This window comes from Spermophilus citellus, assembly GCF_964194105.1.
Source record: "Spermophilus citellus genome assembly, chromosome: 3".
NCBI classification, from domain to species: Eukaryota; Metazoa; Chordata; class Mammalia; order Rodentia; family Sciuridae; genus Spermophilus; species Spermophilus citellus.
The window spans coordinates 172,911,894-172,936,448 of record NC_138184.1 but is presented as its reverse complement, the minus strand read 5'-3'; the positions used below and the strand labels follow the sequence as shown (position 1 = coordinate 172,936,448).

General features: G+C 36.3%; 2 protein-coding genes across 2 annotated transcripts in view; one reads left to right on the top strand and one right to left on the bottom strand.

The window, feature by feature from the left end:
* RELN (reelin) overlaps positions 1-24,555 on the top strand; it is a 469,728-nt gene that overhangs the window by 276,219 nt on the left and 168,954 nt on the right. The window contains exon 12 of the mRNA XM_081286786.1: positions 17,784-17,935. Coding sequence (XP_081142912.1) covers positions 17,784-17,935 — 152 coding nt within the window. The remainder of the gene's footprint in view (positions 1-17,783; positions 17,936-24,555) is intronic.
* On the bottom strand, positions 4,741-11,869 carry LOC308645307 (large ribosomal subunit protein eL43-like; the record flags this gene model as incomplete). The annotated part of the gene is made up of 2 exons (XM_081287358.1): positions 4,741-5,068; positions 11,859-11,869. The coding sequence occupies 2 exons, from the start codon at positions 11,867-11,869 to the stop codon at positions 4,741-4,743; spliced, it is 339 nt and encodes a 112-aa protein (XP_081143484.1).

Here is a 24,555-nt window from a genome sequence, read left to right as displayed (position 1 = left end):
TGTGATTACAAATACCTTTTAAATTCACTTGAATCACTGTATCTCCTCTTAGTTTAGTCAGCTTTTACTGAAAGCAAGTTTTCAGTTTTTACAGAATACAGAATCTTTTCACTACATCCCACTGAGATTTTCAGTTGTCTTCTTGGGATCTGAGATTTATAGAAGCTATTATATGATTTTCAATGGAAAATGTTTTTGAACCATAAAAGTGGTTCAGGGGGTAAAACTCATCTTTGAGAGATTTATAGAGGAGGAATTGAGGCCTCAGGTTGAAGTAGAGGAAACCTGAAGCAGAGACCTGGCTCAGTGGTTAGTGCTTTATTGACATCTTATACTAGTTGCCTTCTTCTGCATTCTAAGTCACCTAAGATATCTCCTACTAATGGAGCAGCACTTTGAAATCAAGTTGAAAAAAATTAATAGAGCAAAATCTATTTAATAGATCAAATCAAATTGATTTTGATCTAATTAATAATCAAAATCAAAATCTATAAGGTAATTGCATTGTAAGGAAATTCTAGAAATTTCTTGATTCTCACTTTTTCTTTTACAGCAAATACATGTAATCAGAATACCAGGTACTTATTTTCTGGTATATATTTTCTAATACTATGATGAGGATGAACAAAATTAAAGTCAAACATAATTCCATAATGAATCTGGAAGAGCAGTAATTTAACTGTTACTGTGAGGAACTTTCTCAGAGCACAAAAAAGTTGGAGGGGTAGGTCGTGTCATTCTGACCTCAAGTCAAAACTGATTGAACTTCCAAGTAAGTGCCTGAGTGGCAAGAAAGTCAGTGTTGCCCTCCCAGGTTCCCCACTTCCTATGCATTGCCCGCACACATCATTCAGTCTGATGACCAGCAGCCTTAGCCCCACGGCTGATGTGACCCTTTGCTGCCACTCTGGGATCTTTCCCTGCTGACCACCATATTTCTACTATGGCTGACCTAGCCCTGCACCTCCTTCCTTAGAGGAGTTCCTCAGTTTCAGCCTTCACATAGGTCAGGATGAGTCTCACAACCTCTTGGGGCCTACCATTTGCCTCTGTAGGCCCAACACAATGCTCAGGTCCTTCAGTCCTCAAGGCCCTTTCCCTCTGAGTTCCTGTCTCCCTGAGCTCCGTGTCCAGCATGGTTCTGGTGCTTCCTTGAGGGACTAGTAACCACTGCTCCTCTTTTTAGTCTCTAGGCTATCCCCAGGAATCAGGCTGCTCTCCTGTATAACCCTCAGAATACACAATGCTCATTCCACTCCCCTCACAAAGAACCTTGATGGAGTCCAGAGCTGTGCCAGTGCACAGGGGCTTATTTATCTATCTTATGGAGATAAAGGATCCATCAGTTCTGCCCTTCTTACACTCTCTTTCTGGGGATCTTAACTGCCTGCAAGGGAGCACAGATGTCCAAACACTGGAGGCTCATTCACCCAACTCCTTCACCTCTGAGCTAGTTCATCCATGTATCAGTGACAAGTCATCCTCTTCAGTGAGTCCATATACCCTGGTCATTTAGATAATTCCCCAGCATTACCAGTCCCATCTCACAAGAGCAGAGCAGAGATAAAACACAAATTTAATCTCCAAGAATACCATTCTAATATACACATAAATCCCCTCCCCATTTCTCTCCCCTCCCCCCCCCCCTCTCTCTCTCTCTCTCTCTCTCTCCCCCTCCCTTCCTCCCTCCCTCTCCCTCTCTCTCTCTCTCCAGTAAAACTTTATGTCTTAAATGTCACCCCTCCCCTTTCTCCATTCCCTCCCTTCCTTCTTTCCTTCATTTCCTGCTGGGGATGGAACCCAAGGCCTATGCTAAGCATCTGTTCTACCACTAAGCTATGCCCTCAGCCCACTATAGTGATAAAACTTACTTTGCCTGTGGCCTTCATAGCCAGCTATTCCCTCTCCCAGAATGCAGAATGTCCCCTGACTCCTCTCCTGTTTACTTTGTTGTATCATCAAAGCCTGTTATTTAATAAAAACAAAATAAATGCTTTAGTACAAATACAAATAGCCTATCCATCTCTCTTTTAATCACATTATGGAAACTTGGTACAAAACATGGAAACCTTTTCATGAATTAAGCTTAGAAATGTATTGACTTAATATTAGAAGACACCAAACATTTTAGAAAACTAATATAGTAATCCATAAACAAAGCCTAATAAAAAAATTCCAAAAAAGATCAGACATTCTATTTTCACTGAGCACTAAGGATTAAAATAAGAGAATTTTTGGCTACAGCCAAATTCATCATTCCCTAAAACAATGAACTTAAAGTACATATCCCAGAAACGAAAAAGCTAAGGTCAATAAGGACACAGAGGAACAGTGGAGGAAAGTCCATCTACTGTGTGAGTCAAGTGGTCCTCGTTATACTTACTGGACATCTCTCAGGACTGAAGATTTACCAGGGTTTGGGTCACAGTAAACAAGCTGGTACTCTCTCTCCGGCTGTGGCATCATCAGATTCCAGTTCTAATCATGTATAATAAGGTGCTCAGAAAAAAGCACCTGTGCCAGTCTAATGCCATATAGTTAATTCAGCAGAACTCTTAAAGCAGTTTAATTATTCTAGCAACCACCTCTTGGGTTATTTGGGGCTTTTGCTCCTAGGATATCAGGCCACACCACTATAATACTTCACTGGTTCTCTCATCTGTGCCCAGTATGAGGTTGGCCTTATGTTATGAAGGCAAAACAAGATGAGAGCACCCAGGGTTGTCTTGTGTTTGGGGCGATGATAAAATGCTAATTTAATCCAAAATTTTTGTGTGAAAGGGTAAAGTCCCACTCCCACCTACTGCCAAATGTTGCTTTGGTGGTCTAGGAAAGAATGCTGATATTATCATTTTTAATCGTAGCTTCAAGGAAAAAAATCCTTTCACAAAGTTGAATTAATACAAAGCATCGTTACCTAGGGTAAGCTCCAGCAAAGAAAAGCAGACTCAGAGTTTGGTAGTGAAACACTTGTTGTGTTCTGTTTCTCTCAGGATGATTAATATTTGTCTCATTCTTCCCTTCAACCACCAGCATCCACAAAAACAATTTATTGTTATAAACTCACCTACTTAAATAGAAAGCATAAATGATAAATCCTCAAGAGTGACCCATTAAATTGATTGAATTCTGCAGCTTTAAGGTCACTTTTCAAAATTTTTTGAAGTTAAATTATTCATTTGTTATAATACTTTCATATCTTTTAACTATGTTTTTCTCCCATAGAATATAGACAGATATAGAGAGATAACCTAATAATATTTTTCAGAACACTCCACATGAATGGGTAGGAAGAAAAGAAAGCCACTATGACATTATGGCTTTTATGAGAAACCACTTTCCCAATCACAATTTTCTATCATTTGAATCAAAGCATTTGATCTCAGATCACAAGGATGTGAGGGCTATTGGTCTTTCCTTAAGCTGTCCTAAATCCAATGTCTATATTTGTAAAGCAGGATTTTAAAGGTTTTTCTGCTTTGTTTTGGTTTTGTCCTAAAAAAAAAAAAAATACATCTGTTACTTCAGTACAGGAGAAACTTTAACAAATACACTGCTAATTTATGTGAGTGTTTCTGAACTTTGGCTTCACCTTAAAAACACATCATTTAATTAGCAATTACCACATCTCACCTAGCTAAGTCTGTCTTTAGGTGGGAGGGGGCTTTTTAAAACATCACATTCCTATAATGTGGAATTTGCATATTTGCTTTGCATCCCAAATGCAAGGATCATACGTTTTTTACTTCTCAAATACCTTTAAAAGGAAAAATAGGGCAGGGGATGTAGCTTAGTGGTAGGGTACTTGCCTAGCATGTACAAGGCCCTAGGTACCACCACATTTTTTTTTATACCTTTATTTTATTTATTTATTTTTATGTGGTGCTGAGAGTCGAACCCAGGGCCTCGTATGTGCTGGGTGAGCACTCTACAGCTAAGCCACAGCCTCAGCCCCCACCAAATTTTTTAAGAAAATAAAAAACTGCTTTATTGTTGTCCCAGAATATTAATGCTAAAAAATAACTCCACAAACATAAGACTTAATCAAGACAGCATGTTCCAGTCTTCCCCACCTGCACCAAATCACTGGAAATTACAGGAAAATGAACAAATATATCTGAAATGATACTATAAAACAAGAAAGTTGGGCCAGGAATTACTAATGAGTGGAGGAAGAGAGAAAGAGAATCTGGAATCTGGGGGAGAAGGGAAGTAGGGAACTCTGTTCTGAAATACATGTTGAATTAGACACTGTTAGTGACATCCCAGCATTGCTCCAGGTCATGGATGCTGGGACAGGGCATTGGTACTACCATAAGGACTGTAGGTGAGCCCCTCACTGCACCTATTTCTAAAAAGAGGCTTCTGCCTCTAGGAACAGAAGACAAATAAGGACACTTGTAATGAAGAAACTGAGCTATTCATCCCATGGTAGTCCTCACCCAATCACCAGGCATTATTATTTTTTTATGTATATCCTTTGTGTATTTTAGCACGTTTTACCTTTAAAACAAATATTGTACAATATGTCAATGTATCTGAGTAGTTGAACAGTGGTTAAAAAAAAAAGCTAAGCATATACCTAAGCTGTAAGACTTAGTTTCATGCCATTATCATCTGACTACTTGGGGGAAAAGACCTGAATTACAATAACCCATCTCAGCAAAATTTTCCAATTCAAATTAGAAGGGCTTCAATTTAAAAATCACCTTTGAAAGGGCAATATTAATGCAATTCACATCAGAACATCCAGTTAATGCAATTAACAACAAACCACAATTTTGTGATATGGTAGTCTTTCAATTCCTTCAGCCTTCTGATTGCAGACTTGACTGTGACAGCAGAAGTGGTGTTGTAGGTCCAGGCACCAACAACCGCTGTTTTCGTGCAGGAACCACAGTGCCAGAACCCCACAGCCCATCTCTTCATCTTGGTTTTGCCACAGAAGGAACAAGTATACTTGGCGTGCTGGCTGATTTCAATTTTCTTCACCATTTTCTGTAGGGAGGCACCGTAGCGGGTCCCGTATTTACCAACTTTCTTAGTGCATTTAGCCTTGTCACCCCGACTTAGGCCAGAGACCAGAGCAGAAGAGATGTGGGGCGCAGGCGCAATTTAGGCAGGGGAGCGGAAGTGACCTCACCAGGCATTCTTATGTTGAAGTTAATAGAGAAAAGCAGATACAAACTTAAGCAAAGGATCTAGCATCACCAAATATAAGAAAAAGCAATTTCATTTTTGAAAAAGCATGCAATAAAGAATTAAGAGTTGAGTAGATGGGAATAACAGAATAAAAAATAGACTGTGCAAGAAGTATAATTAATATCTTCAGCGAGGTAAGAGGCTACATTTGTGAAATTAAAACAAATTTTACAAGGATAAAACAATTAGATAAGGGAGAAATTTATAACTATGTTGTTTGAAAAAAAATTACTGTATCCCCCCAAATATCAGTATAAGCATAATTGAAGAACAAATGACTGAGCTAGACATTTGAATCTTGAGATCATGTCATTAAATATAAGAAAAAGAAATGTTAAGTACAAACTCGGGGCCTCATGCATGCTACACAATTGCTCTATCATTGAGCTACAGCATCAACCTGGAAAAGTGGCATTTCTAACATTAGAAATTTCATTTCAGAAGTCAGAGGGAACATAGGGAATGAAATATTCAAATAAATATTTTTAAAGTTCCCCATAGAAAGGAGAAGAATAAAGAAAACACATAGCTGCTGTGAGTGAAACAGTTTAGCAAGATTAATGAAAAAATGCCCAGTCTTAAACTAGGGGAGAAACTTAACATCACTGATAAGAGAGAAAATCCTAAAAGCTTCAGGTAAAATTCATTGTACTTTCCTTGACATCATTAAATGTTAAGGGGAGATTGCAATAAATCACTGAGTGGATCTTAAAGCAGGAGACGGAAACTTTATTCAACAGTTGGCGGTCCAGATCCACCAGCAGGCAGGCCAAGGGGAAGGCTGCGAGTGTACACCCTTTGACCCCCTCCAAGGGTTTGAGTACACCTTTTATAGTCCAAAACCATATTAAAGCATAAGTGGCTGTTACTATGATTCAAAGCCATAAACAAACATCATGAGGTCTAAAATCATAAGCAGAAAAGAGAGTGGGCCAAAACTTCCCTAGTTGTGTACAAGTTAAAGAATGGCTACTAACATCTAGACAATCAATCTCTGACAGGGTACATTATTCAAGAAAAATGGGAACCAAAGAGAGAACACTTTTACATTGCATAAGAATTGCCATTTTGTGCTGTCAAACGTGCTATGCTAAGCAAAGGTTGATGGGTACAGAGGTGGGGCTTTCCCTGGGAGAGGCATTTCTTACATGACCTGGAGTCTCAAGGCAAAATGGAGTCTGTTTGGTCATTGCCCATATAGTCTGGCCCATAACATAAACATAATTTTTTTAAGAGAGAGAGAGAGAGAGATTTTTAAAATTTTTTTTTTCAGTTTTCAGTGGACACAACATCTTTATTTTATTTTATGTGGTGCTGAGGATTGAACCCAGCGCCCCACGCATGCCACATCCCCAGCCCCCATAAACATAACTTTTTAAAGAAAGCTGTTATCTTAAAATTCTGGGAGAAAATTATTTAGAGTATAAATTCATTCTCATATCAAATATTATCAGATGTCAGGAAAATAAAAATATTTTCAGACACATAAACACTTGGTAAGTTTAATACCCCTGAACTCTCTCTCTGAATTTCTACAAGATGTGTTTCCTGGAAATTAATCTAAGAGGAATATGGGAGGTAAAGAATAGTGAGCAAGTAAGACTTATAATTTGGTCAAAATAAGTGTTGATTTAAAAAAAATTTTTTTGATGGAAATTTATAATTAAAATCTGTACCTCCTCAACATCTGAGTACAAAAGGCAATTGACAAGAAGGTATGCAGAATAAGAAATTAAAATGCTGCCAAGATTCTTAACTTGGTTGGAATAAGAAATTAAAATCCTGCCAAGATTCTTAACTTGGTTGGAATGTGAGGATCTAGATCTTGTTTAGTTCTTCATGTTCATAGCAAAGCAGGAGTATTGATAGTAATATATGTGTTGACAATTTAGATACCCCACATATAGGCTAGATAACTTCTAATACGTCCAGTTAAGATGGAGCGAAGAACATGGATTGGGAGAATGAAAAATATAAACAATAAAAAGCAGGATAGGGCTCGGGATGTGGCTCAAGCGGTAGCACGCTCGCCTGGCATGCGTGCGGCCCGGGTTCGATCCTCAGCACCACATACCAACAAAGATGTTGTGTCCGCCGAGAACTAAAAAATAAAAAAATATTAAAAAAAAAAAGCAGGATAAATGGGGCACGGTGACATGCCTTTAATCCCAGTGGCTCCTGAGGCTGAGGCAGGAGGAGTTCAAAGCCAGCCTCAGCAACTGCAAGGTGCTAAGCAACTCAGTGAGACCCTATCTCTAAGTAAAAAATTCTAAATTTTTCTTTTTTAGAAACATTTTTTTTTTTAGAGCTGGGGATGTGGCTCAGTGGTCCAGTGCCCCTGAGTTCAATCTGCAGTACCAAAAAAAAAAAAAAAAAAAAAAAAAAAAAAAAAAAAAAAAAAAAAAAAAAAAGCAGGGTAAGTAGAAAACAGGATAGAGCTTGTCAGGAGCCTATATGAGCATGTCAACAATTTGAGCAAATTATATTCACTTATTAAATGAGAGTCTCATAGTAATTTCTTTTAAAATTGACTCTACTTTGTGTACAAACAGAGACATGAAAAATTGTGCTCTATTTGTGAAATATGAATTGAATTGCATTCTGCTGTCATCTATAACAAATTAGAATAAATAATTTTTTTAAAATTGGCTACATTGTTACCCTTTATAAAAGACACAAACTAAAATAACACAAGTTGAAAGTTAAAGAGGAGCTAATATTCTAGGCAAAGGTAACAAAAGAAACAATGAGGCGTAAAACAGAATTCAGATTTAAACATTAAAAGGGCTAAAAAGCAATATTTCACACATCATGTAGCATACTTTACATAATACATGACACATTACAAGCAATCAAACAAGTCAAAAATTAGTTGTTATCTCAACCATAATTACTATCAGTAACATGATATAGCCAAAATGGTGCTCACAGGAAAATTATACTCATATTAATTAGTAAGATAGATAAGAAACACAAAGTTAAATAATTCAATGAAACCTAAATCATTATGAAAATAAGCAAGTAAAATACATCATGGAGAAAAATAACATTAGTTGAAGTGGTGATTAAATATGCTTAAAAACCATGCAAGGTGTTCAAATAGATTGGGGCAAGCTCATTATAAAAGACAGACATCACTTCTTTCTTGTTCTAGTTTTCTTTTGACCTTCATTCTAACATCACTTTTTAAAAAGGAAATAATTTTTTATTTTTGGAATAAAAACAATAATTTTCCAAATGACAAAAAATAAGCTGTATTTGCTGACGTTAGTCTGGAACTTCTTCATAGAAATTTTTTAACAGTGCAAAAGACTCACAGGTAGATACAATACAGTTTTTCTTTCAGCTAGATATCTCCTTGATTAATGATTGTTTCAGCAATAACACTTTGCAATGTCATCAAGATTATTACAGTTCATTCTGGTATGAAAAAAAAGAAACTATTTAGAATGCATTTGAATTACTATTGTGACTTATTTTACAACAAAAATAGCACTACATTTTACCAAAGGAGAAAAGGAAACTAACATTTATTGAGATTCTGTAATGTCCCATGCCAATACATTATTTACTTAAATAACCTTCAATCTAGGTTGTATTATTTTCTTACTAATGAGCAACCTGTGTGCTTCCTAACCATTCTGAAACCAATATTCTTTATTAGTGTTATTCCAAGTAGAGTGTAAATAAACATGATGCATGTAATAAAAACCTAAGAAAAATCTGAATGTTAGTGAGATTCAGGGGAACCAACTAAAGAAGAGAATCTTTGAAATGCAATGCATGCCGGGAAGCCTTCAAATAGAGCTCATTCTTTACCTTCACTAAGCTGTCATGGTAGAGGGAAAACCCAGAAATGCAATGAAGGTGGCACAGCCTTCAGTGCAAGTATATATCTTCCTAGACTTCAGAGGATGTGTACTGGAGATAAGCCTCATGAATATAAATGAATGTGGAAGGGTCTTTACCTATGGCACATCCCTTATTAAATATCAGAGAATATTTTCCAAATAGAGACCTTATGAATGTAATGAACTTTTTCAACATCAGAGAATTCATATGAGATTTTTAAATACTTATGAATTTGATAAATATAAGGTCTTTTAGCCAGGCTTTGTTCTATACCTTGGTTCATACCTAAAGTTGCCACCTTTAGGTGGTTTTATATATCCTGGAGAATATAGTAAAACAAATTTTCTATATAATATGAAATGGTCTGTTACCTTTAGTGCACTTTATGCCAATATTAGCAGGGGAAAGTCCAATTAAAATATTAGATCTCTATTTCCTTTGCTTATATTCTTAGTGATTTCTCCAATCTATAATAAGATGATTTAAATTTCATTCTGAATTATAAACGAATGCCTTTCTTTCTTTCTTTTTCTTCTCCCTGCCCCAGAAATTATTTGCTTGTTACAAAGCAGATGTATAGAGTAAAAGTCAAAAGTCTCCTCATGCTTAACCCTCACTGTTAAGATGTTGGCATATATTCAAAAATTTTTCTCCTACGATACCAAAACAACACACTAGAACCAGATTTTGCATATTCTTCTTCAACTTGATTGTTTTAACTTAAAAACATGTTTCAAATGCTTCTTCTAGTCAATAAATTTGAATCTTCATTATTTAAGAAAGGGAGTATACCATTTTATGTAACCAAACCCCTTTTGATAGACAAAATACTTTAAAAAGTACACAAGAATGTTTATTACAATATTTGCTGAAAGGTGAAAATTCAAGATTCTGGCATGTGTGTATACATGTACATGTGTATGAGGTATGTATGTAATTTCAGTTTTGATAGTTATTGCCAAATTCCCCTTCATTAAAAGTATTGAAGTACAAACTTATTAAAACACAATCTTATTCACAAAGCATTCCAAACAATTGATGGAGAGGACCATCAGCTTGCTAGCTAAGAAACTCCTTTAGATGATTTTTGCTTGATAAAATGCTCCTTTTTTATGACAACAAAAAATAGAAAGTCTTATTTTAAAGCTATAAATTAAATATCATTGTGACCTTGCTATCTCTAAAGAATTAGGTTACCTTAAGGCATTTTATTGATAGGAAACCTTTTTATTGTGTGCTCCAACATCACCCCATGCTATTTGTAATACATAATAGATACCAATGTATTTATTAGAAATAATATAGAGGCTTTTATTTTATAATTAGTCATCAAAGAATAAATATAAATTGCTATGTTGTAGAGAGCTCAGCCCCTTAGGGGGGCATTCCTTTAAATGCAGTTCACATAAAACTGCTTTGCCTTGGAAAAAAACATAATTTAAACTACAAAAGCAACATTCCTTTTGAGGGAAACTGCTGTGGCATCCAAGGTATTGCTAACCTATGAGCTCCTCAAATAACCACTGCTGGTCTCCAGGTTTGGTTATGTTATAATTTCACTTAAAGCAATTATTATATTAGGAGAGCATCAGGGACTGCATCATTTTTAAACTGGAAACAACCATAACTTTGTGACCTCAGAGACTGGGACTCTGAAGTCCAGGGAGAAGAGAAAGATTCTCCCTCAAGGCTCCCAGCAGCTCAGGGAGCTCTGGGATCCACTTAAGGATATTTTGCCTCTAACCATGCTTGAGCCAGTGTTTATATAAATTTATGAAAGAAAGAGCTTGTGCTATAACAAGCTCCTACTGAATTTTTAATAAATGCAGGGTAATTTATTCAAAGCAATGAGATCTTTACCACAGGCATAATTTGTAAAATTTAGGAAAGCATAATTTTTTTCTGCTTCTTTCTCTTCAAAGTAGACTAAACTTTCCCATTTCATTTGATTATAAATATTTCAGTTTCAAAAGACATTGACTTCACTTTTGTTATCTTCTACCAGCTTTAGCAGGAAAAATAAAGATGAGTAAAATTGGGTATGTTGGACTTTAAAATAAAGATTGATAATACATGAACAGTATGAATCGAATTTCAGACAGCTTTGTGGTTGAGGTTGTGAAAATAATTCATTTCAGATTAATCTAGAAAAGTTATTTACAACAAATAATTAAGAGACAGTGGCTACTTATCTCATTTCTCACTTGAATAGAAGGTTCTTTTAGTCTATGACAATTCCATCTTTTGCAATTTAGTTTTTCCCTTTAAAAATGCTCTAAAGCAGATAGATGTCTAAAAGGAGTCATCATCTGCATCATTTATAACTTTAACTTGCTTCGTGGATCAGTAGGCTGAGTGGTTTAATTGGGATAAATGGAGCAAGTAAAAGACCAATGAACCAGTGTGAAGTTTTTCATGTATGCGTCAGGAGAGACTCCTGATTAATTTACAAGTGAACCAGTCCCAGGAAGAGCTGTTACAAAAAGTTATTACTTGTTGTATTCTTTGAATGATTGATATAATCGGTGTGGGTGTGGGTGTGGGGGGGGGTGAGTGTGTGTGTGTTGCACGCGCATGTGCACTTCTTAAGGTTTTCGTTCTAAATCTGTTATAAATTGGGAAGGTTCAACATATCATCCTACTGAAATCCCCTCTTTAGAACAGTAATTACTAAGATCACAGCAAACTGAGAAATAGGAGATGTCAGTTTTAGAGCTAGACAGTAGCCTCAGGCAAGCCATTTACCTCTATGTCTCCTAGTTGCCTCCATTTATGGAAAAGTTAGTTGGCAAATAACAACTCACCAATTAGACATGACCAGAAACAAGTGGAAGAAATAAGAGAAAATAAGAAGAAATGAGTTTTTAAATATTAAATTTTTTAAATATTGTGTACAAATTCAAAATATTAATCTTTTATCATAAAATAAATCCCTAGAATTATTATGCATGTAATTGTGTCATTATTATATCACCTTCAATATCTGTTGCCAGTTGTGTGATAGTATGGTTATATATTATTTATTTGGTGTACCTAGAATTTATTTCCTTGAATGACCTTTGCTTTGCAAATAGAATTAAGCAGTCAACTACAGTTGATGAAAATATGAAAGAAAAATGAAAAACATGTTTTTAACTAGAATAATTGAACATTTTACCTAAAACAGCTATAATTCTATTTGTACATATTGACTTACAGCAAAATTAGTCTGCTTTAGGAAATTTTGTAGAACTAGTGACTGTTCATTGAGAGATGAACTGTGGCTTAAATATGCTGCTTAGAGATGCTTTCTTTTCTTTTTTAGAGATGCTTTTCAATATCTCTTAAGACTTGGATGGGGGAACTTATGGCTAATAATCATTATATTTATTTTCTTAGAAGGAACACATCTTCATACCTTGGAGAACTGTTAATATTTGGCAGCTAACAATTGTTTGCTTTCTTATTTATGAAATTACTTCCTTTATAATAAAGTCACCAAGGATAAAGATAAGTGGAAGAGTTAATAGCCAATCTATCTTTAAAAATTGATGATTATTTAACATTTTGAAAAATTGAATACTACTTGAAAAAAGTCACTTACTGATCTGAAAGATTACATAGCCCTTTAATTTGTTAACACCCCTAAAATAATTAAATGAGGGCCTAAAATGAATTAATTTTTTTCTTTTCATTTCTCATCATTGTCAATAGTACCATCCTGCTAAAAAATTTGAAATTGTGATGACAAATTTGAGTTCACATGGTCCTTTTCCCTCTACCAAACACATAGAAATGTTGGATTAGTATGATAATTATTTTTAATGCTTAGCCATAGGATAGGGAAAGAAAATGAGCAGATGCCAGGAGCAAAGATTAAACCTAGATGGTTAGCTTTCCAGCTCACATTTAGATAGTTCAGGGCATACCACACCCCGTATAATCTAAGGCTAACAATTTGGGTTAAAATACCCATACAGGACACTTAGCAGATGGCAACTAGAACTGATATTCCTGTATAAAGCTGGGATCTTGAAAAGCCCCTCCTCCATAAAGAAGTAATTGGGGTAATAGCTCCTTTCATTGATTCCATTCCCAGGAGAACGGAAACCCTAAACAAATGTAAAATTCACATTAATCTGCCTGGGTTATAAGAAAATGTTTAACTTAGAAATTAATGTCAAAAAGAATTCAGAACCAGGAAAGCTTCAAAGTGCTCATAAACACAAATATGAAACCCTCCTGCAAGGTGTGTGAAATTCACAATGGAAATAATTCCATAATGAAATAAGGTAAACTCACAATGTAAAACTATCATCTAAATGATCTTATGATACATCAAAAAGGACAGTCAGCAAATACATAAAAAGGAGAAATTTGTAAAAGAGAAATATGAGGGAGATATAAAACAAACATGATTAAATTACATTAAAGAACTTTTTTAAAAGAAGGGATACTATTTTAAAAACCTAATAGATGCTAAAAAGCACCAAGGAGAGCTTTTAAAAATGAAAAATACAATCATAGAATTAAATATTCACTGTGTAGTTTTTAAAAGTTAGAAAGAGCTAAAGAATTAGAATACTATACTAGAGATAGAACTGAGAGAATAGCAGAGAATATGCAGTATAGAAAGAAATAAAGATAATAAGTGTGAGACATGGAAAATATAAAATATATAGTCTAGCGAAAGTTTCAGAACAAATGTAGAAAGAATGGGCAAAAGTTAATATATTAAAGACAGTGACTTACAATTTTCCAGATCTGATTCAAGATATGAATCCTCAAAATGACAAGGGTGATCAGGTCCTCAAAGCATAAGAAATAAAATAACCTACACCTTCATTCATCAAAAACCTTTGGAATACCAAAGACCAGACCCCCCAAAAAAATCAAATAGAGAAAAAAAAGATTTTTTATAGAGAAGCAACAACTTAAATTGGATTATTTCTTTTGAGTAAAATCAGAAATGGTGGATTCGTAACCAGGTCCAAGTGGGGTTTTTCATGGAACTCAACAAGGTGATTCTCATATTCATTAGGAGGAATAAGCACAGACAAGAGCAGCCAAGGCCAAGTGTGAAGAAGTGAAAGGCATGTGGGGAGGGGGGCAGCTATCAAGAGTTATTATACAGAAATAGCAATTAAAACCACTTGGTTTCAACATAGAGATAGCTGTGTAGGCTAATGGGGCTGGAGCCTGGAGACATTTATAGGAGATTATTTTATGACAGAAGTAACATTACCAGTCAATCATTTGGAGAGGAAATTGTGAATGGTGCTGGGATAACCAGTTGCCTGTATAGAAAGAATAAAATTGGATCTCAAATTTATTTATTATCCAAAATCAATTTCAAATGAATTAAAACTACATAAATGTAAGAAACAAAATTTTAAAATCATATGAAAAAGTACAGGGAATCTCTTTATGTTCTCAGGGTAGGGAAAGATTTATTGAACAGAAAAAAGTTACAGGCCATAAATAAAAGATAAATTTAAAACTTTTTATATTACCCAAAGACACATAAACATAATGAAAAAAAAAAAAAGAAAAGGTTACTAGCCAAGGAAAGATTACTGTTACTATCCAGAGTAAACAAAATTTAAATCACAAGGAAATGAGCCAGAAGAGACAGATCCTAGTAGAAAAAGGACAGAAGTCAGAAATAGACAACTCAAAGAGCAACCCCAACTGGCCATAAGCATGAAAAGATTTCCAGCCTCATTAGTAGTCACAGAAATGTCAAAGTGTGATAAAGTTTTATTTCCATCTCTTAGGCCAAATTATAAAAGTTTGACAAAATCAAGTGAAGGTGAACTTGTAGGGAGATAGGAATCTTAAACCCTCCTGATGGGAACAGGTATTTATCCAATTGTTTTGTTGAAGATCGGAGTGATAAGGAAGTGACATGTCTCCCAGTAATTCTTTTTCCAGACATGGTACTCCTGTTAACGTTTCACAACTGAGATTCTTATGAGAACCCCATAACACAGAAAATAATCTGAGTCACTATTTTTTCAATTCTCCTAAGGTGAACATAGGTAGTACCATTGTGAATGCAAAGAAAAAAAAAAATTCAGTAATGCAATGAGTGCCTTAGGGGATTAGGCATCCTCTCTCACAGACACAGCAAAGAAAGGCTGTGTGCATGTCAACATTTACACAGGACCTTGAATGCAGCCCTGCTAGTAATGACTAAAACATGGAAATAACCTCAGTGTACATCAGAAGTTTATGGTCATTCTTCAAAAAAAACCAATCTCTGACTTCTGTTATAATTAAAAAAAATAATAAAAGTTTTACAAGATTTCTCTTTGAGTAGTTTTAAAGGCCTCTTCATTGTGTTGTGCTATAAATGCTTAGAGCTCTGAACATTCTCTGACCTACAGTTTATTTTCACTTCTCACTGTCAAAACCAGCACTTGGGTGGTAACAGATGGGTCAGACTTAGGAAGGGGAAAAGACAGAGGGATCAGATTTGTAATGGGAGAAGAGAGATTATAGACAAGAAGAGAGGCATTTGGGGGAAGAAAGGATCCAATGGTATATAAGATTATTCATTTAAGCTCTTGAATCTTGAAAAGAGATCAAAACCTAAAAATCTTTCTGAACATATTGAACATTTAAAGTGTGTGCCCAGAGCCAAGGCTGATGGATAAGCTAAAGCCCAGTGGTCATGTCAAGTCTTGGGTCTAGATAGGCGAATGGTTTCTCGAAGATCCATCAGGCAGAGAATCTTGACCTTCAAAGCTATGACTTCAATGTGGAAGGAGGACTGAAGTCAAAGCTGGGCAACCATGGTGTCACCAGTCATTAAGTCTAGATACAGGGGACCTTGTGACTGAAATATCATATCACCAATCTGGGAGAAGGAGTAGAAATCAGACCTGCCCTTGGCCTTTCTCAACCTTGGAAGGTCTGAGTGGCAAGGGCAGAAGGAGCTGTTTTCTTACTCTCTGCAAAAAGTGAGTTGTCTCACAAGACAGGGTAAAGATGAAGCTACAGAAAGCAGAGGAAAGTGAAGCTGGGATTCAGGAAGCCCATTGGATTAGGTTTTACACCCTCTCTGGATCTAGAATCCTCTGATACTTCCATAGTTCCACAGAATTATTGAGCTTCTATTGGGTATTGGACACTGGGCTAAATTTGAGAATATAAAAATAAAATACCTGTCTTAGGAGTTGACGCATCAAGATAAAGAAAGGCATATAAAGAAGTAATAGCAATATGCAGTGAGCAGTGGCATCATGAAGGAAGAATCTAAGTCAGAGAGATGGTGTGGCTATTTAGGGGAAGTAAGGGAGTCTGGGAAGGTCCCTATGGAAGGTGTACAATATTTAAAGGACATCTTGGAGAACGACTCTGAGTTCGCCAGTAGACAGTGACTAAAGCTATGGAGGCCTGACAAACAATAATTTAATAACTTCAAATTCATGTTATATAGCCAAAGAGTTGGTATAAAGATGGAGCTAGGAAAGTGCTCTTGCTTCAGGCCAGGAAGGACCTTATATTCTGCATTAAGGAGTTTGGAATTTGTTGATTAGCAATGGAAAGCCACTGAAAGACCTCAAGCAAAGGAGAGACATAATCATGTTTGCATTTTAGAAATATCACCCTGAGGGCTACTGAAATGGAGTCTGAAATCCTCTTTCTGAGCTCTTCATGAGTTGCTTCCAATTTACTAATCAAGTATAGTTTTTGCTGTTCCCCAGTATGCACTCTCCACTGTCTGTTGATATCTCACTGTTAATAGTGTCAGGGTCATACCCAGTTCTCAGCCTCTACTCATATGTTGTCATCAACCCCCAAAACAGTATATGACAGGCTCTCAAGTCAGATTGCATGGATTTGAGTATCATCCCCATATTTTGTTGTCTGTCCTAAACTTCTCTGAATCTCAGTTCCTCCATCCAAAATTGTGATAGAACTGGGTATGTAATCCCAGAGACTCAGAAGGCTGAGACATGAGGATCCCACAAGTTCAAGACAGCTTCCGAAACTTAACAAGGTCCTAAGCAATCTAAAGAGACCCTATCTCAAAATTAAAAACAAAAAGGACTAGGCATGTGGCTCAGTGGTTAAGTACCTTTGGGTTCAATCCCCAGTACCAAAATAAGTAAATAAATAACTTGAAAAAAATTAGGATAGAAATGGTTACTCTCATATGAGGTTACTGTGAGAATTAAATGCGTATAATATGTGAAGAATATGTCAGCCTAGAAAAGGAGCTGACATCTAAGTTAGCACTAAATAGGAGTTAGCTATTTTTATTCTCTTGTACATATCCAAAGACCTATTGGACCAGACCCATTTTAAATCCTGTCTCCTTTTTGAAAACTTGCTGGACTTTTGGCAGCTATTACAGCTTTTCATTCTATAATTATTTTTAATATGCAAAATACCATGCAAGGGTTTATATTATGATACTGCTTTCAATGGTTCACTGTTTCCTTAGTTCATATTTGATTCCTGAACTGAACTGCAAGTACTTTGAGAGTAAACACTGTCCTACTTGGGAGCATGTTCTGGCCATATGGTAGACAAACTAGCATAGTACTAATTAAAATTGTCTCTCTAAAGAAGAACCATAACTGTGAATGGGATGTGTTCCAAGTATATTCATTGCCTAAAGTCTGCAGTACCACACCTTTATTTCAGAATCATTCATTGCTAAATAAATGTTCTTAGTTAAAAACAGAATATTTACTTTGTAAAGATTTGCTCTCAATGACTTTTTTTATTTTTTTAAGATGGGACATCTTGGGAGCTGTTATCGGTACAGAGTGCGGAACAATAGAATCAGGTTTATCAATGGTCTTCCTCAAAGACGGAGAGAGGAAATTATGCACTCCATACATGGACACTACTGGTTACGGGAACCTGAGATTTTACTTCGTTATGGGTAGGTACATTTTGAACAAACTTTGTTGACCTTAGGGCAGATTCCAGTCCAGCACTTATTCCTAAGAAGTAAGATTGTTTGTTATCTACTATATAAAATGAAAATTCATGAAATATGAACTTTGCGGACAGAGTAAAGGCCTATGGCACGGGCCCTGCTGGTATCTTCTTGCCAAGATCTAGTCTTAGCATGCCATGACCAGGCCTCAAGAAAAATGCCACAGTAACTTCCTTCACCTCAAGCTCTATGCTCATGGCTGAGAAGACAATAGGAGAAAAGCTAAGAGCAAAGCAACTCCTCTGTCCATAGCCAGTAACCTCACCAAAAAGCAGTCTGTTAGGGTAAGTCATTTGTTTTCAATGCATATCCCATTATTGCCTAATCTCTTTGTTGGGAGATACTGTAAAAGAAACAAGTTTATAACATTTTATTATTCTTTAATAATATTCTCTATATTATTTTTGCAAACACATAAAGAAAGGAAATATTCGTAAGCCACGGTTTTCTTTAGATTTATTTTAGAGTAAACAAAGCTGGAAAAATACCCAGGGAAGAATTAGGGGTTTGAAATTGGTGAACCACCCTCCCCCCAAATTTAGCCTGCTAGTCAACAAGAGCCATGGTGACATGTTTTTTCCTGATGTCATTCCAGAAATGTGTGTAGTTGTCACATGCCTTCTTTGTTGAGTGACTGGGAAAGCACAGGCAACATCTGGAAGTGAAACAGGAAACAAACATTGTCTACCTTTGAACTTCCTAGCAGAGATGTCAGTTCAGCAGGACAAACAGGTCTCCTGAATCTAGGCTTCTTTGGCTGTGGCTATTTATCTCACATTCCTCAATTCACCTCTTTGACAATCATCCAGCTCAGATTTGCATGGTAAACCTGTATCATGCTCTCAAGCATATTGCCTGTGTGATGCTAACTCGTTTCCAATAATGATCTGTTTGATAACTGAGAAGTCATAGATAGAAAATAATGTAATCTCACATTTAAGAAAATCCTTGCCTTGACTTTGAAATGGTTTGTATATTTAAAGGCCCAGAGTTCATTTCCTCTAAATAATTCATGTTCATGCTGTCTCTCATTTTATTAAAAGCGATTCCTGAGAAACCTATTGCAAAAAAAAAAAAAAAGTTGGAATGAATATTTATTATGCCAATCTAATTTAGATTTTTTCCCTTTTTACCATTTTTTTTACATAATATATTTGAATTCTTGACTTTTTCACAGTAAAGCAACCCAGTTAAGTATGTTTATATAAGATTAAGTCCTCGTTGTGTAAATTCCTTTTTATAAGTGTCTATATGTGAGATATTAAGTCATCTTTATTTCTTTCTAGAGCAAAGCAAGTTATTAACTAATGAATTTAAAATAGTGTTGATTATACAGGAAAATTAACTCGAATGAACCCAAAGAAGTACATTATCCCAAATAAATCATCTCCATTCAATTAAAAGTAATAAATGTCTATTAAATGTAGAGCTCTGAACTAGGATGTGTAGAGATTACAACTGGGAGAATAATGCCACCAGAATCACAGTGTTGCTGGTCAAATGAGTTAATACCCACAAAGCACTCAAAACAGTACGTAATACATAGACTTACATCTCTTTGTTGCTATGGATAGAAAAATTATTTAGACACAGCTCCTGCCCACAAGTAACACCTAACTATGTACAAGGGAGAATGCAGGCTGCTGTAGTGGAATGAAACTGCTATGGAAGTGCAGGAAAAACCCTGAGCAATCACAGTGGGACACTGTAGTGGAGGAATAAAGGTAAAGCTTCATAAAGGAGATGGCATTTGAACTCCGCCTTGAAGACTTGGCGTGATTTGCATTTAAAGGAAGAAGAGAATTCTAAGCTAAGCCATTTGTGGGGGGGAGAAAGCATGAAAATAAAAGCACATAGTATGTTTGGGGCTGGATGATTTCTCACACATAGATGAATGGAAGCATGGAAGACCGAGCTAGAAAAGTGAATTGGAGCTGAGTAGTGATTTTCTTTAATCCTGAAGAGTTTTCTTTTTCTAGGTTACCTGGGGCCATCAGAGGGTTCTTGTTGGTTCTGTAGAATACCATCTAGTGGGCTTTAGAACGATGATTCTGACAAAAGAATGAAAGAAAGATTGAAACAATATGAAATCAGAAGGCAGTATTCTAGTTAGGGCAAGTTTGTCAGATGGAAGAAAGAGAGAGAAAAAAAGAAAAAGGTAAAAGAAAAAATGCAACCTATTACAGACAAACAATAATTTTTGTATAAATATTTTCCATGCAATGTGTTTATCCAGCTACCCTAAATCAGGAGGCTATTGCACTAGTCCAAGCAACAAAAGAATCCAGGCAGTAATGGTGGTAATGTCACAGAAGGGACAGAGAGGGGATAACTGAAGAGTTGACTGTGGGGGTGAGGGGGTGGGGTGAGAACTATACTGGAGAGGACACAGATTTCTCTTCAGGGTGACTGGAAAAATAGTGTCATTTTCCTAAACTAGGAAATATCCAAAAAAGGAGGCAAGTGTGGAAAATATTTTGTTATTAGATATGTTAAGACTGGGGTTTCTAGAAAGTCATGGGAAAGAAGAAATTCTATTCAGGGTCTGAGTCAGATTTTAAAATCTTCCACATGCAGGTGACAACTGGAACCCCTGGGCTTGCCATGTCTCCCAAGTGGAAGTAGCATAAGATCTGAAAAATTCTTAGGAAGAACCCTCAATTAGATACAGGTAGAAGGACAGAGTAGGCAAAGGAGACTGAGACAGGGTTTCAAAGGAGGTCTGAAGAAGGTCTGTCATTTGACACCAAAGGAGGATGAAAGAGAGTGATCCAAGTGGGGTGACAGGAGGTGATCTGCAGTGTACAGAATGCCACAAAGAGAAAGGCCAAACAGGAAAAAGCTGAGAGGCCACCAGTGACCTTCCAGAGAACATCCCTAATGTGTACATCTGGGAAGCCAAAGTACATGGAGTTAAAAAAAAAAAAAAGAAAAAGAAAATAACATGTCACTGAACTAGGACTGCTCCTTCAAGAAAGTCATTAGTAGAGTTAAGAAAACAAATGAAGTCTGGATCTTGAGGAAACCACAGTATCCAGGGAAGGTGTTTGTTTTAGGACAGGAGAGGAAAGGAGAGGGTAAGGTAGGATATGGTGGGATAGGATAAGACTGGACCTATAGAAAAAACTGAAACTTTGATAGCTAGTGGGAAATAAAGTACTATGGGAAGGGATTTATCATAAGATGGTTTATAAATAACCCCTCTGGCACCTTTGGAGTATCAGTGGCTAATTGTTAATCTAAAGGGCATCATACTCCCTCCCCCTCAGACCCTGTCCATGATATATTACATGCTTCATATCAGATTTCTGTGAATGTAATTTCAGTTTCCAAAATTCAGTTCAAAGTCTGTTTCCTTTGTTTATACATTCATTTATTCAAACACAAATTCATTAAGGGCCAGTATTCAGCACTGTTTTTAGAGCCAGAATTCAATGAACAGGACAAAAATAACCTAACAGACATCATTCATTTGATTATTTGTTTATTGGTCTTCCAATAAGTATTTACTAGCATCTACAATGTGCCCAGTTCTTTTAGCTCATATTTATCTTTTTTCTCTGCAATTTTGCTACAACTGTGGTGCACAACAGTTTCTAGTCATTTTTTCATATAAATAGCAACATATCCTCCTTATTAATATGTTCAAAAATCTCCAATGGATACCTGAAGCCACAGATAGTACTGTACCCTATATATACTGGTTCTTTATACATACGCATATCTATGATACAATTTGATTGATATATTAGGCATAGTATGGGATTGATAACAATAACTAGTAATAAAATAGAACAATTGTAATAACTGCAATAAATATTATGTAATTGTGGTCTCTCTGTCTTGGACAAGGCAAGACAGACGTTAATATTTTCAGACTGTAGTTGACCATGGAAAATAAACAATGGAAACAAAATTAGGAATAATAGAGACTCCTGTATACCAGTCTTGTTTTTCCTCGCCAAATAACAAATTTTTTGAAGTCAAGATGTATTTCCTCTTCTAGTCCAACGCTCCGCAAATAGCAAAGCCTCAAAAAAAATCACTTCCCTGGTATAAGAAGTATCTAAAATGCTACTTAAAACAGTATTTAAAATACTTAAAACAGCCATTCATCTAGCTTTTATTGAAACCCTTTTTTTGCATTCATTGCTATGCGAGATGCCCCCTGAGTGCTACTTTCCACAATGCATCAAAGGCTAAGGAAGAATTCATTTCTTCTTGTAGGAGCTCCTGTCACTGAAACTTCCCAGAACTGATAAATTACCCTCAGAGGGCTCTTTCAGATAAAATCTATCAACATTTTAATGTCTTGGCTCCTTTTGGACCTTCTTCTGCCATTCTGGGCTGGGTGAAGCTCCCACAAGTTTTGCGTCTCTCTGACAAGCAGATGCAGTTCATGGACTGTTCTTAGGAAAGCACAGAGGGCACAGGGAACAAGTTAATGAAATCACAGAGAATTGATAATTTGGGTCCTGTGTCTTTAGGTGTGGTGCAGCAAACCCACACCACCTGTGACCTTTAACCTTTGTAGTTCTTTTTCCTGGTAAGCCTGCAAATGTGCTCAATACTCAATTTTTTAAAAAAACCTGATTTTTCTAAAAGGGAATTTTGTTTTTAACATGGATCCTTTCCTCCAGACACCATCATTTACGGTGACTTTACTAACTGTACTTATCAAAACATTGAAGTGTATAATAAATGCTAAAACTATGATGCTAATGTCAAAATCACAAGATGTTCTCTATGGGTGGTTGACCTTGAGCAACAAGCATCCATTAGGATGAGATCTACATTATTATCATATCTACTTTCTCTATTTTCAGTTCATATTACTTAATCCTGTAAATATTTAAATAGGCAAATTTACCTGTGGCAAACATATCTACATGCCAAATGTTAATGCTTTATAAATACCATCATTCAGGCTGGGGATATAGCTCAATGATAGAGTGCTTGCCTAGCATGCATGAGGCCCTGGGTTCAATCCTCAATACCACTTAACAAACAACACACAGGAAAACAAATACTATCATCCAAGACTTCCCTTCTGAGTGGTAGTGTAAATTTGGAGTCAAACAAAATAATGTTAACTACAGACTTGACTTTGGTAGTATGGGCTCGTTATAGAACTGTTATGGTTGAGATGTCCCAGAAAGCTCATGTGTGAGACAATAAAGACATGTTCAGAGGTAAAATGATTAGATTGTGATGGACTGTAACATAATCAGTGGATTAAAAATTTAAATGGATTAATGGGTGGTAACTATAGTCAGGTAGAATATGCTGAAGGATGTAGGTCACTGAGGGGTTGCTTGGGGATTATATTATCCCTGGATCCCTGACCTTCTACCATGATTTAATGCCTCACCTTTATCCAAGTGCAATGCAGTCGTCTGTGGACTGAGGCCTCTGATACTATGAGCCAAAATAAACTTTTCCTCCTCTAAGTTGTTCTTGTTGGATATGTCAGTCCCAACAACACAAAGCTGACTATGTCACTGCACAAAGTAAGTGCTCGAAAGTCTGGCCCAAAATAAAACCCTGGTCCAGACATTGCCTAACACCATTTCCACCGTCAATTCTTTGTGAAACTGGAAAACCACAGATACTGCCCTTCCTCAAGATCCAGACCATATCTCTTCTTAACTCTATGGAATAAGTTCTTGAAGGAGCAGACTTTTTTTTTTTTTTAAACTCCATGTGCTTTGGTTTCCCAGGCATTTCACATTGGGAATGCTTTCTCAAAAGTCCCTGCTGATCTCTCAGCCTTATCCTATTTGACCTTATTCTCTGTGGCATTCTCTATGCTGCAGATCATTTCCCTGTCATCCCACCTGGAATCACTCTCCTCCGTCCTCTTTGGGAATTAAATAGATTATCAGGCAGATTTTCTCACAAGTGACTGAACTATAAGGTCAGTATGTCATGAGCCGGGATCTCAATCTACTCTCCAAAACTTTTTGACCAAATATGGAAGTTAATTTCCACAGCTCCACCCTGTAATTTACTGCTATCCCACAAACCCCTAGGCAGCTCTAGGAACACACAATAGAGTGAGAATGTGTGCTGAACTTCCTCCTTCTCTGGCTTAACTAGATACTCTAGTAGCAAACTCCCAGAATCCTCTAGTCTATCTTAAAGAAGCTTAGTTTTCAAGCCAGACCCTGGCTTCTCTGCAATCAAGACAATTTATTGGGTTACTTTCACTGGTGCTTCTCAAAAATGCCAAATAATTTTAGAATTAGCCTAGGAGAATTGAGTTTAGAGTATTTGCACAGTATAATTCCAGTAGTGTGCTTCCAAAGCAAGTACAAGTCATCTGTTTAACTATTGGTTTAGATTATTGAGAATTGTTGCATTTAGGAAGATGAAATTTTAAGGAAGTTATATAAATAAGACAGCTTGCCAATCAAAATGGGCTTCACTGGTGACCTTGGTGGAGTCATTACTGTCACTATGCAGGTCTCAGGCTTATAGATTCAGAAAAAAAATCAATTTTCTTAATTAATCCCAGAAATGGGATCTTGGAGACTGGCTCCTGCTAAAAGCTCTGAGGAGGC